The 14,840-nt window shown below is 44.5% G+C and overlaps 1 protein-coding gene across 3 annotated transcripts in view; it reads left to right on the forward strand.

Annotated features, from left to right (window-relative positions):
- Positions 1-14,840, forward strand: part of gria4b (glutamate receptor, ionotropic, AMPA 4b) — a 93,661-nt gene that overhangs the window by 65,225 nt on the left and 13,596 nt on the right. For all 3 annotated transcript variants that reach the window (XR_006845192.1, XM_046410433.1, XM_046410434.1), the window contains exons 10-11: positions 3,276-3,482; positions 7,655-8,028. Coding sequence is in view for 2 of the 3 variants with exons in the window: in XM_046410433.1 (XP_046266389.1) it covers positions 3,276-3,482; positions 7,655-8,028 (581 nt within the window). In the remaining variant the exon portion in view is untranslated. The remainder of the gene's footprint in view (positions 1-3,275; positions 3,483-7,654; positions 8,029-14,840) is intronic.

The raw sequence follows: 14,840 nt of genomic DNA on the forward strand, positions 1-14,840 counted from the left end.
TTTGTTTGTTGTTTTTGGACCTTAATTCTGCCAATAATCACATTTTGGCATTCGTTCAAGTCAGAACGAACGATTTGAAAAACATTAATGCAGAGAAGAGTTTTTGCTCAGTCCAGCTCCAAACCCTGGTTTGAGTCAATCTGCTGACAGTAAGAAAGAAAGGTTTAGGATAAGAATCTGAAAATGTTCCTGCAGAAACAAAGCATAGCAGTTACACAGCTGTGGTGATTTTATCTTCTGCTTTAATTTTAAGTTTCCGAGATGTTTTTGCTGCAGCAAGCAGAGTCTGCTTATGAGGTCGAGGCTCAGCTGTCGACGAGGCCTCGATGCCCCGACGCAGCAGCCAGTTACATGCGCTTCATGTGGAAAAGACCAGTGGACATTTCATCTGTGCTGTCAATGTGCTGCCACTTTTCAATGTCACACAGTCGCATTAAAGCACCGGTGATTGAGACCAAGAGATGAGTCACTTACTGTGTGCTTGCTTCACAAAAAGATGTTTTTGTGGTCAAGTTATTGTGCAAAACGGACCGTCGTTCTGCTGCTTTTTACTGCTCGTCTTCAAACAGAGCGTGCGGCAGACTGTTTATCTTACACGACTCACAAAACGCTCTCACACAAAACCAAACGGGCAGATTTTAGGAAGTCTGACGACTCTGATGTGAGCGCATGTGTGCGTGTGTGTGTGTGCTTATAATGGCATGTTAATTAGTCTCATTAGGCAGTGAGTGAAGCAGTGTGCTTGCGATTATTGACCAGCCTGTCAGCCTTGCTGGCCTTTACTGTGAAGGCCTCTGAAGTACTGCTCTCTTCTCATGCCAGCAGCACTGACTGCACCCCTTTATCTGTGCCAGCGCTGTCATACTCCCTGCTATCATAAATCATGTGGATCAGGGCTGTTTTTCCTCTGATACACATCCAAAGCATCTGCAGAGATCAACTTGTCAATTAAGTCTTTGTCGGTTCGGGGGCAGCAAATGCTTCACGAGCAGCTACTTTGTCAGCCTGATGTATCAGCCAAACAAACACTTGCTGTTCTAATGAAGGAGTTGGTCAAGTTTTCCATCAGTTTGTTACCTTGGAGGTTGGAGTTGGAGGTGCCGCCTGCAGCTCTTCCTCCAACACTCCGAGTGCTTCTTCTGTTCTGTCTCCCTGCTGAAATGATCCATGTTTTGTTGCGTTTCCTGTGATTCCTTTACAGTAAAAGTCACCCTGTGTTTTCCTAAACCTGTGCTTTTAATGTGAAGCAGAGGCAGTAGGAAATTAAATCAGGAGCGAACAGTGAAGCTGCTACCAATTACATGAACACAGTAGTGCTGTGAATCTCTCGTGGGTAGGTAGGATATTTCCCACGTGGGAATGGCGGACTCCGCCACACCATGAACATAGAGTGGTAATTACAGAATGTAAATACAAATAGAACAAACAGAATCAGGCATGGCGGGGCTGATTTCATGGATACCTTAAGGGCAAGATGTCTGTGGATATTCTCATTTGTCTCATTCGCTTCCAAGAGGCTTCATCAGTTCCTGCTCATCATCAGTGTTGCCTGGTGTGAATCCTGCGAGGACTGAGCGTAAAGACCAGACTCTAAAGCTCTGGAACACATTTCAGATTAAGAATGTCTTATTTTGACAGGAAACTGCTAAATCATGGTATCATTGTGTTTAATGTACATTAACGTTTCATTGTGCCTCGGGCTCAGCGGAGCATTTGTATTCTCTCCCCGCCGAGGAGTCTTTGGTTACCTTGCTGTGGCCCACGGCAATGTCAAGGAAACACGTCTCGGGAATAAATTGCTCCTGTTCTCAATGTGCAATCGGCTGCCTTCCATGACAAAAGTAATTTGTTTGGAAATATGAGCGCGGAAACCATGCGAGGTTCACATTTAGCTCACTTTCTCAGCAACAGCCAAATCTAATGATCTATAACCCACGGCTGGTCACAGTGTAGACTGATGCAGCTACCCCTGATTACTTTAAGTGTTCGAGTCGAGTCGGGCTTGTTTTAGGTATTAAGTCATTCAGTCTGACTGCAGCTCGTTTCTCACTTCCCTTCAGCTTTATGTCTGCCTCCGTTTCTGCTTAGTCATACTTTCCTCCCTCCCCTTTGAGTCTCTGTGTGTCATGCATCCACACTGACACTGTAATGATTTTCTTCTTCCTTCCTGCCTAAACTCCAGTCTGTTGCTGTGTATAAACAACATGAGGCTGTCATCACGATCACACGTGCCTCCCCTTTCTGTTCTACACTGAAACAACAAAAAAACGTACGGCACTTTGGATCCAAACAGTTGAAAGTAGTTAGTTTTAAAGCTGTACTATGCTTTGTTTTGTTTGTTTGTTTAGCTTTGGGGTTTTTTTGAACTCAGACATGAAATTCCTCCGGTTTAATCATCAGTTTGAAAGATGAACAGCCAAGGATAGAAGCTAAGTTAGCGTTAAATTCTGCGTTATGTGTGCCATAAGCAATGGGCAGCAGAAGCTAAAGATTAAGTTGCTGAGAAGTTGAATTTACATGAATTTACTGCAGCTTAAATGAATTCACTTCCAAATTCTCTTTCAGTTTTGGATGAATTTAGTAATTTTTTTCAACCGTGTTTTTCTGCTCCAACTGCACCAAGAAAACACATCATGACACAGGTCACAGTTTCCATTACAGCCCACGGATGTTGATCACAAACTCGCTCTTTTTTCTTTATCAATAAAATCTTGCTGGGTGCAGCTTTAAAATTAAAAAAGAGCAAAAAAACTAAAAAACTAAACAAATGTTTTCAAATTTGAATGGAGAAAGAAAATGAAGGTGTCCTGTGGAGTTTTCTGCAAACCCACAAACTCATGTTTGGATTGTTTTTCACCAAAACACATTGTGTGTAACCAAAATATAAAATGCATCTTCTACAAAACATTTAAAACCTGCTTTACATTTTTACATCCAGTTTTTCTTCTGCTGCTGCATTTCTATGTCCCAAATGTCGGTCAGGGAAATAGCAGGAAACCATCAGCAGGAATGTATGTTGCTTAAGCTGCATGTTTGCGCATGAGATGCAAACAAAACGGGGGCCCGCTCATCAAAACATTGCTCCACAGCGCTCCTAGTGGTGGAACTCATGGCAGGGTACCTTTAACCTGAACCCTTGTTGATACTACTGAACTACAGATCCTGTTTGTCTGTTCTCTGTTGGTGTGTGTTAATGGTCCGTTGTGTGAGCCCTCATGTCTGTGTGTGTGTGTCTGTCTGACCGTTTGGTTCACTGGTTATGGTCCCTTGTGTAGGAGGGTCCCTATGTGATGCTTAAGAAGAACTGGGAGATGTACGAGGGCAACGACCAGTACGAGGGCTACTGCGTGGACCTGGCCTCGGAGATCGCCAAACACATCGGCATCAAGTACAAAATCTCCATCGTTCCTGACGGAAAGTACGGCGCCAGAGACCCGGAGACGAAGATCTGGAACGGCATGGTTGGGGAGCTGGTGTACGGGGTAAGAGCTTTCGCTTTCGCTCTGTGGATGACAGGAAGCGGTTCATCTCCCAGCTCCCTAAAAGCACTATTTTGGACAGAAATGAGCTTTTCATCGGCGCTGACTCATCTCATTCAAACTTTAATTCTATGCTGTCAGTAAGATTCATGATGATAATTAGAGACAATACTGTGTCTTCTTCTAATCTGTTCATACTTACAATAAATTTATACGCGAGCTTGGCTTCTGACAGAAAAATTGTTTTTCAGCTTTCTTAAGGCTGAGAACAGCCAGAAATTAGTCATCACAGTCGGCTTCGTTCACTCAAACTGTAAGCACAGAGTCCATAAAAGCAAGATATATGAACAGGAACAATTTGTTCTTTCATTTCTCATGCTGATAAGCTTGCGATAATCACAATAAAGTCATAAAAATGTTGACTTGATGGATCTGTGCTTCCTCAAACATCATTATGAAATTCCAAATGGAAATTACTCCATAAAATCTCAAATAAAAGCTGATATTAAAAGCTGGCCAGCACAATTAAATAAAATCCAGTCACTCACCAAGGCTTAGTAAGAAATAAAAACCTAAAGAAACATGAGCTGACATGGTGGATTAAGCTTAATGTACATTTTCATTTACTAATTTCATCACCATGCAACAAAGGAGTCATGTCATAATCACCAATTTGCTGCTGTGGGTTTTAACAAGCAAACTGTTTTCATTCACTAATTAACTGAAATCACTTCTGCTTTTTTTGCATTTTCTGATGGCTGTTAAGTTGACACAGATGTAATGTGTGACACAGTAAGTTTTGAGTAGCTTAACTGCAAGTTAAAAACAAAAAATAATCAATGATAGGAAGTGACTGAAAACAAAAACAAAACAACAACAAAGCGAATGAAAACAACATTCAGACAAAGTGAGAACGGTGATGTGACTGCTGCTGTTGTTGGTGCTGAGGAAATGAGCGTCATGTCAGTCTGGTTCCCCTCTGCATTTGAGGTAAATAACATTCCATAAGGTCCATTGAAAATATTCCATGCATGTTTTGTTATGGCAGGATGCTGCATTTTTTGGTCCAAACAACATTTCTCGATCTGCAGATTCAGCGTAATCTCTGTCTGAATCTCCGAACCGCAACTCTTACGTGTTGTTTGGCGTGTGGATAATTAAACCAATCGGAAATGAAGCTGTAAACAGGCCAGCAGTCTCTGGTGGTGTTAAAATGAACAGGAAGAGGGGAATTAGTGGAGCATTACAGCTGATCTTCTGGAAGGGTTAAAGTATCTCTGAGGCCACGATTCGACGTCGGAGTGAGATGTCTTTGTGCTGCTGTGGTATGGGAGGATGTCGGGATTTTAGGGCCTGCAAAGACGAGTCCTTGTCCTCTTGTGCTTGGATGCTGGTGAGGACAGTAAGAGCCGTATGAGTGTGAAAGATGTAGAAAAGATTTTTTTTCATTTAAATTTGATTCAGGTGCAGTTAAAGCTAAATTAGGTTTGATTAAGAATCCAAAACGTTCTTGTTGGATGACTAAATGTCTTTGTCACTGATGGAGACCACAGAACAACAGTTATATAGTTTTGTTTTTTCCCAGAAGACATTTTCTGCTGTGCAGGAAATGATGCTTTTTATATTTACATGAGCGGCAACAGCAATTTGTTGAGATAAATTTGAGACCAAAAAGAGGACCCACATTTCTTCCAGTCCTCTTTTTCTTTTTCTTTTTCGGGATGAGCTAAGTGGCATTTTCACAAAGTGGCGTTTTCCTCACCTGCGCCTCTTCGGTGCTGCAGTGACTCACTGCGAAGCCGACTGCAGCGAACGCGAGCAGTGGCACAGCTCGGCATGGGTCAGGACTGATCAGGTGGCACAGCTCGGCATGGGTCAGGACTGATCAGGTGGCACAGCTCGGCATGGGTCAGGACTGATCAGGAGGCACAGCTCGGCATGGGTCAGGACTGATCAGGTGGCACAGCTCGGCATGGGTCAGGACTGATCAGGTGGCACAGCTCGGCATGGGTCAGGACTGATCAGGTGGCACAGCTCGGCATGGGTCAGGACTGATCAGGAGGCACACTGTGCTTGTGGTGTAAAGACTAACCGGGTTGGTCAAAAGTCCAGGAATAAGAAAGTGCAGCATCTGTGCTGTTTGCGTTCCTGCAACAAGCCCAAACACATTCTGTCCAAAAGCTTCGCCCTGAATGGGAGACATGATGGGTAACATGACCTCAGAGGTTTTACACAGACGGCAGACCGGAGTTATAATGAGCATTTTTATGTGAACGGCCGCATTCAAGTCTGGAAGACTGCGTTCGAAATTTTAAGGTGTTGAATATCATTGCTTGTTATGGGACAGTAATCCAACCAACAGCTTCTCAATCAGTGAAAGGCTTTCGCATCCCGTGTTTGCTCGGGTCGCCATAGCAACACACAAACAGGGCTTACAAGAGATAACGTCTGATTTTAGTGGACGAGTTGCATTAGACAGAAGATCATTGATATTTAGGAAGGGACAGGTTGTTAACTTCACTTTAAACCCTCCATATCCTAAAGTCAGAATGCGTTTCATCTTTTTATTTGCCTCTTTGGTCGATTTATAGCTGAAAAAGTCATCTCATGCTGCTGTAGCGCAGCATCAAATACAGAAGGTCTGCGGTCACAATCCCCTGTGACGTCTTTACTCTGGAGGCTTCGAGTCCTGTGTCCCATTTATTAAAGAAGTTAGTGCACCATATTAACCATATTAAGGGACATGACATGAAAGTATGCTATATGAACAAAAGTATTGGGACATCTCTTTATTGCCGAATTCTGTTGTGGTGTGGGGCTGTTCTTCAGGGTTTGTTCTCGGCCCCTGACTTCCAGTGAAGGGAAATCTTAATGCTTCAGCATACCAAGACATTTTGGACAATGCTATGCTTCCAACTTTGTGGCAACAGTTTGTTGAAGGCCCTTTTCTATTCCAACATGACTGTGCCCCAGTGCACAAAGCAAAGCTCCATAAAGACATGGTTGGATGAGTTTGGTGTGGAAGAACTTGTCTGGTCCACACAGAGCCCTGACCTCAACCCCATCTGATTAGAATGCAGTGTCATAAAAGCCCCTTTTGTCCACAGGGTAAAGTAAAAATATTATATATAAAGTTGCTTTTGAAGGAAGCTGACAGCAGTGTCGGTGGAAGGCCTCACGAGTGTAGTAAGGAAGTGTGTGTAGTGTGTGAGCATTGCGCTATAGAGTGCACGGCGCTGGCAGCTTTTTCTGCAGCATTCGTGGGAACGTCTGAGGACATGGAAGCTGTCAGCGCTTTCCCGTCCAACACTTTGCCTGGAGACCATTCATTTCTTCCCAGCTCTCCCTGAAAAGCCCCACGCTACCACAAAAGCCCTGCCTCCACTTAACCTGCCATGTATTTTAGCTCAAACCCAATGCCCTGAGGCTGTCATCTTATTGCATTTTGCTGAGGATGAAAGAACTTTCGCTTTCATTGCCTCCCCGCCCCCCCGTCCCTGTTCTCTCTGTCCTTAAGTGTCAGATGGTCGCAATGAAACTTTAAATTCTCGCTGATATTTAAGCCCTTTTGCTTCCGAGCCAGGCGGACAAGGTCATAAGTGTTGCTAAGTCACTAACTGTAATCTGGTTTGTGGATTTTCAGCAAGCCAGTGTGCACTTTTTCACAGCTGCAGACCTCAGAGGTGGCTGTATCCCATTTTTGTCTTCCTGTGCTGTAAGCATATTTCTCTGACACATTATTTTGCTGATTCTCCCCGACTTTCAGCTAAGCCTCTCGGCTTTAGACAGCCTCAGAATTTCTTTTTCAATTTCCTTTCTTTCTCCCTCTCCCTCTCTGTCTTAACTTGATCACTCCGAGATGTATTCAGCCGCCGTCTAAACTTGATCGCTTTGAGATTTGTTCAGTCGAGGGAGAAATTCAGATAAAATGACATGAGCTGGGGAGGAAAGAAAAAGGGTAATTGTTATTGTTTTGTTTACTGATGGCTGGCTGGCTATTGGCCTTCGGCTTGTCATATCTGTGACTAAGTGATGTTTGATTGTTGCGTGGCCCAGCTCAGAGAGATGATCCATCATTTGCATTTGTTTATCTGTCATCGTTTGGATTCACAGTTGCTCCCAGAGGGGCTCATTCAGATGGCTAATCAAATTCCTTTTCATCCAAATCCCCACAGAAAGCGGAAATCGCTGTGGCCCCTTTGACTATCACGTTAGTCCGGGAGGAGGTGATCGACTTTTCCAAGCCCTTCATGTCGCTGGGCATTTCCATCATGATCAAGAAGCCCCAAAAATCCAAACCAGGGGTTTTCTCTTTCCTGGACCCGTTGGCCTACGAGATCTGGATGTGCATCGTGTTCGCCTATATCGGCGTGAGCGTGGTGCTCTTCCTGGTCAGCCGCTTCAGCCCGTATGAATGGCACACCGAGGAGCCCGAAGAGGGCACCGACGGTCCGCCAAGCGACCAGCCCCCCAATGAGTTTGGCATCTTCAACTCCCTCTGGTTCTCCCTGGGCGCCTTCATGCAGCAGGGCTGTGACATCTCCCCCAGGTAAGACACGCTTTTATTAAACTGTCAGAGAATTTCATCTCACAGAAAGTACAGCAGTTACTGTGTGTTTGCTGCAGAGTCTCACAGATCCATTATTAGATTTTTTTGTCCTCAGGCCGGGGACACACTACAGGACTGTTAAGTCGGTTATAATCACTATGTGCCCTCACGTCCCACTGAATTGTGTCCGTGTTAGTCTGGACGAGTACTTAAATCCCTCGTCTGCCAATCCACTTAAGACCTTCATCATCATTTAAGATGTGTTTGACTGGCGCAAACTGAAAGTGGACGAGTCCTGACGCCCTTTTGTGATCAGCAGTGGCCTGTGAAAAATAAGAAATTTTTTTTAAAAAGTCAGCGTGCTGTGCAGTGCTGATGGTGATAATCACATTTAACTGTCAGTGTTAAATTCCACTAATGCACAAGTATTTTCTCACTCAGAGAGTATCAGGTGTGTGTGGTGTGTCCTTAGCCTGAGTCACAGCTGACATTCACTTTTAAGCTGCAGCTTTCTTCATAAACTGTGGAAGTACTTGAAAAATCCTCCAGGATTATTGTTGGCACTCGGCAACAATAATCCACCTGGACTAGGATTAGAATTCTTATATGTTTCTGCTTAATAGTTTAATCTGTGGGACGACTACAGTTACATTAATGGTATGAAAACCTCATAATTTAGTCTGATTTTGAATTATGTAACTCGGATTCTCTGAAGCCTAAAACAAAAAGGCTCTGTGGTTGAGACTGAGATGGAAAAGATCAACATTGAGCTCATGTCAGAGTGTTAAGCGCTGCATACAGGTATGCTCTTAGCTTAGCTTAGCATAAAAACTGAAAACGTGGTAAAACAACTGGCCTGCTCCTGTACACAGTTTAAATAAATTTAAAAATTACACCACCAGAATGATCCACAAAGCAACCAGCACAGGCAGTCCTCAAGCTTTTGATTTGTGTTTATTCATTTTAACTTCAGGCAGGCCAGCTTTATGCTTTAACCTTTAAGCTAAGCTAAGCTAAGCTAAGCTACCTCCTTCCTTAACCCACAGACAGGAGACTGATAGAAAACTTTTCCTCTCACTCTCGTAAAGAAAGCAAATGTTCACATTTAATAAAATGCTGAACCTTTAAACTTGTACTAACTAGGCTTAAAACTTAAGCGTCTGCATCAGTTTCTGTCTCGTGTACTGGTAGTGGGGAAATATGAGGTTTTCATGGTACAATATGCAGTATCTTACCAGTTCTAGTGTATTTTTGTTATTTAGGCGAGTAACTGAGAGTAACGAGCTGTGAATCGTGATTTGCATGAGGACGGTAGCTGAAAAGCACAGCGCAGATTAAAGTCATGTGTTACGTGTTGTTAGCTGCTGTCTCGTGTGTCCGCCGCTCATGCTCTGTGTGTGTGTGTGTGTGTGTGTGTGTGTGTGTGTGTGTGTGTGTGTGTGTGTGTGTGTGTATGTGCAGGCTCGCATCACACTCGCTGTGTGTACATGTGGTGTGTGTGTCTGCTGGTATTGATTTTTTGTCACTCTGTCTCTCTCTCTCTTCACTGCCCATAATGTTCTTCACTGTCTGACTTGCATACACTGTGTTGTCTCGCTTGTAAGGGAATTAGGTTGTCTGTGGTGTCTGTCGGCCTCGGCGGTTGTGGCTTCGCGCTGTGTCTTTGAGCTCCAGTTACATCAGCGACCACGGTTCTCCGAACCCGCTGTCTGCTCCATAGTCTGATTCACTGAGGACACGCCGCCAAGGTGTTGTCTTTCACCGTGTCTGTGACTTCTCTCCCCTTTGTCCAAATTACGAGACTCAAAACTCCGCACCCCCTATGGGCTTCAGACCGGCAGCCATGGTGTCTAGTGAGCATGGCGTACTTTGGTGGAAGGGTGGAGAAACTGGGGCTCGTTCAGTCGACTGTCTGCCTGTGTTCCCCTCCAGCCTTTAAAGGGCTGGTCGTCTTTGTATTTTCAAAGATCGGGCTTCCTGTCTGTCATCACACACACACACTTCTCACGCCGGCATCCTCTCGGCTGACATCTGCGTTATGGTGAAACCTATAGACTGGTAAAGCCTGTGATTCTTAGTGGTTTCTCATTTCCTGTAAAGCCTTTCTCAGCCGTTTGAATGGCTTTGTCAAGCTTAAAAGTTCCACCGGACGGATTGTTTGGGTTATTTTAAGAAACTGATAAAACGGCTTGTATAGTTTCTTTAAGTCGTTCGTGTGATTATTCTTTTATCTGCTTTAAGCCCTTATGGATCTTGTACTGTAATAGAGTTGGTAAGATTGTAGGAGATGAAAGGAGGACCAAACCAGCCTGTATCTTTCAGCCGGCCCCTCACCAGCGGAGAACACGAGATGGAGGATCCCGAGGTACATTGTAGCCTGGCCTCACGTAAGCAACCTATAGAGGAGACCGTAGTGGTCCTGTGACTGTGATTAAGGCCACTCATTTAAGGAGTACACTTGCTTTGTTCACATGTGTGCAGCCCACCCGCCACCATAACCACCCCAGCCCGCCACATCTCTGCCTGTGTACCGCAGATAAGGACTTAAGAGCTGCACAACAATGTCGGCATCAGAATTAAAAGTCTACATTTCAGCCCTCTCTGTCTCTGGCTGTGGTCCTCGCTGCATTCCACCTGTCACTGCTAATCCCACAGGCCTCTTCCCAATCCATCAGCACAGAGCCCCGGAGCTCAGGAGCGCTTCCCTGACAGGGCAACATGCAAATCCCTTCATCGGTGGGTGGGGGGGGATTAGTCGGCGTGGAGGGAGTGACGAGGCCAGGGGTGAACAGGACAAATTTGGGGCGAAGGCCGCGGTTCCTCGATCGGGTCTCACGGTCGCGAGCTGGTGTGAAGGTGGAAACTCAGGCTGATCGCAGACAGCGTCTGAAACTTTTAGGAGGTTGTGTTCACCCACCACACCGCACCGCACTACACCGCACTACAAAGCACTACACCGCACTACACCGCACTACACCGCACTACACCGCACCGCACTGCACCGCACTACACTACACTGCACTACACCACACTACACTGCACTACACTACACTACACTACACTACACTGCACTACACTACACTGCACTACACTGTACTACACTGCACTGCACTACACTACACTACACTGCACTACACTGTACTACACTGCACTGCACTACACTACACTACACTGCACTACACTGTACTACACTACACTGCACCACACTACACTACACCGCACTACACCGCACCGCGCTGCACCGCACCGCACTACACTACACTGCACTACACTACAGTACACCGCACTACACCGCACTACACTGCACTGCACTACACTACACTACACTGCACTACACTGTACTACACTGCACTACACTGCACTGCAGGTTTTGCTTGGTTTAGATTTCATCCGTGAGATGTTTGTTTTGGTGGTTGTGGTCGCCTCATTCAACTGTATTTTTAATGATTTTATGCCACTTTTGTTGAGTGTGTGCACTGATATTATGAGTACTTTTGCTTTTCATACTTTAGGAACTTTATGTTGCTAATCTGAACAATTACTGATGTGAAATGCAGGATTTTTTTGTTTTTACTTGTAATCGCATATTTTTGTACTTTTCCTAGATGCACTTGAGTAAATAGTTTTAATATTTCCTCCAACATTGAAAACAAGGATGTTGATCCTTCTGATCTGCCTCCTTTATACTTATTACCAGTTTAATCTCCAGTCTGTGTCTGCTTGTGTCTCCTGCTCTCGTAGAGTAATTCTACCTCATATTATTGTTTTTTTTTTTTACTGATTTAGTGACGCAGCTCCAGCAGGAAAAGCTGAGGTTGAAGTAGCACAGAACGTATTCATCTCTCTCTCTTAATAAGGGTTAAACCCCCCTTCTGCTCCCTCGAGGCAGCCCATAATAATTAATTCAGTGGTTAATATCCTGGTCTCCATTGGTAATGTCTCTGTGGGAACAGGAGAAGAAGGGAGCTTAAATGAAATGGTGGCATGATAGTCTTTTAAAGTCCCAGATGAGCAGAACTTAAGTTACTGTGGTGTTTCTTCTCCTGAGACTGCAGGATGTCACATCGCCGTGGACGCACGTCACAAAGTATAAACACAAATATCAAACGTCGGCCTCTCCGTGACGGTGAAATCGGTCACGGCCGTTCCAGGTGTCGTCAGTCACTTCCGTCGCATTTCTTCGGACCGATTATCTTTGTCTCTTCTTCTGAGTCACAGTTGCCACATCGCTGGCGAGCTAATGAGGACGCAGTGATTGGCTTGATTAGTCCTGATTAGCTCAGAGTGCGCACATACTGATGGCAAATTTCCTGATGGTGACAGACGAAGCGTAACTTTTAATTTGAGTTGTGGATTCAGGCCAACAAAAGCTGCAGCTGAAAAGGAGAAATGACTTGCAAGCGGTCTGTCTGCAGGATTGCTATTATTCTATTAATTCAATGCCAATTAGCTTTGTTATCCAGCTGCTGCTCGGCTGTATCGCTTCCTGCTTGTGTCAGCAGGGCTTGTCCTTCATCGCGCGGGGTCGATTGGTCGCACTATTCTTTCAAATCATGGACTTTTCTCGAGGCTCTGATTGCATCTGTGTGCACAAAAGTGGTCTATGGCTTCAGAGTCAACATGCAGTTTAGTGTTTCCTGTTTTGATAGTGTGGTGACACTTTAGCTTTCGTCAAATACAATTTGGTTCAACCTTTTTTTCCTTGTGACAACTTAATACCAGCGGATGTCTGGATGAGTTGTTCTCAGCAGTTCAGCTTCTTTATGAACATTTTTCACAGGCTTTAACTGCTAGAACTGAGCTGCATTTCTTCATTTCAGAAATGAGGAAAGACTGTGGAAAAGAACGGCGTTTTTCTCGTTTCCTGTCCTAGCAATCATCTGGAAAAGGTCGTGCTTCATTCGGTCGCCTGTTGCTGTATCTTCCGGGGAAATAACAGCTGTAACGTCAGCGACTGAGGGAGGAAGTTGGCGAATGTGACTAAACAAACCGTGAATAAAACTTTAAAACGTTACCTCACATGTAACCGTTTCGTGTCAGATAGATTTTCATCAGCTGTTTAACAGCGAAGACAACATCTGCTTCACCACATCATCAAACTATGTCGTCTGTTTTCATTGTTTTGATGGCGAGGCCCCATAGCAGCAGAAATGACGTACAGCGCATTTAAGAGTAAAACTCAACACTTCATGTGTTTCATATTAAAAGCCTTTCCAGTCGATCAAGGGGCTTAATTCAGTGAATATAAATATATATACTGCCAATAAAGTTGATTCACATTTACATTTTTTAATTCTCCCATTTTTACTCAGGCTTTTAATTTGAAAAACCTGCAGGATGAGTTTTGCTGTCTGTAAGATTCAATGTGAGAGAAAGGCATTATTAGACCTGTGGAAATGCACATTATGCTGAAACCACCATGTGACCCGCCAGACCTCAGCCTCACATGCTGGCTGTTGTTTGAATGCAGGCTTTAACTCGAGGACTGACAGTAACAAACGTATTTTAAAATCGCACATCGCGGCCGCAGCTGAGATTCAGGGGAGGCTGAGGACAGAACGCGAGGGGATGTGGAGTGACGGTTTGTCTGTTATGAATAAGTCAAATGGTGTGGTCTCGCCCCAGGTGTCACCGCGGGAGCCGAGCAGCACCTCCTTGTTTATTTAGGCTCCGATCAAGGTCACAGCTCTCCTCTTCCTCCTCCTCCTCCTCCTCTTCCTCCTCTCTCCATGTCACTCACTTCATCGCCTCCACCGCTTTGCATTCGCCGGGTTCTCCTCGCTGCCCCCATTTCTTTCTCTCTGTCCCACAAACATGCCTTAAATCCTGTGGAAAAAAACAAAAAGCAACACACACACACACACACACACACACACACACACACACACACACACACACACGCTCTGCACCAAATCATCTCTGACAGCAGCTTTTTATTTCAGTTTCCTCTCGCACATCAAAAGAAATAAAAGGCGGAGAGAAGTGGGGCAGTGAAGTTTGCTGTACCTCACATCGCAGTCTGGTCACTGATGACATCATAGGCCGAGCCATATTGAATTTCAATCCTGAGACGAGATTTACGTCGCTTCACTGTTTCTGTTTGTCTTTGAATTTTCACTTAAATGCCCCTTTTAGCGGCTTCACGTTGAGCAGATATAAAATGAACCCAATCTGCGGCGTACGACAGCATCACACGCTCGTGCTACCTGTTTCCACTGTTCTTTGAAGCTACATGACGCGCACACTGTGTGAAATATTTAAACCCAAGGCTCCATTTTTATGGCTATGCAGTCACTTCAAATGGAAATATTCTTTAAGTCTTGTATTTACTACATCCTGTTGTATTTAGAACATTTGGAATATGCACTACAGGAAGTCTCCGCAGATACAGACGCCGCCACACGCCTCCAGTGGTTCATAAATTATTATTTCTTTATATCCTGCATTGTGTACCTTTAAGTTCTGTGGGGTCAAACAGCATGCGGAAACTTAATAGATTCGAATGATAAACTTTATCTTTGGGGGCTTCTTGGGTACGACGATAACTTTCAAGCTTTATTCAGTTCACTCACGTGTGGAGGATAATGACATTAGTTCTTGCACATGAGAATTGCCACGTAGCCAACACGCCAGCCTCTTTATATCTCTCCTATCCCATTTAATGAATACAAATTAATTTAGCTTAAGTGAGGGAAGCAGAAGGGGAAAAGTGCTGACTAATTGCTGTATAATTGCTGAAATTATTCTTTTTTTTTCTACAATTGGTCTTCTTTATACCCCGAGGCTTCCTGGACTGCTGCGAAGAATCCCAC

This window comes from Scatophagus argus, chromosome 14, assembly GCF_020382885.2.
Source record: "Scatophagus argus isolate fScaArg1 chromosome 14, fScaArg1.pri, whole genome shotgun sequence".
Classification (NCBI taxonomy): Eukaryota; Metazoa; Chordata; class Actinopteri; family Scatophagidae; genus Scatophagus; species Scatophagus argus.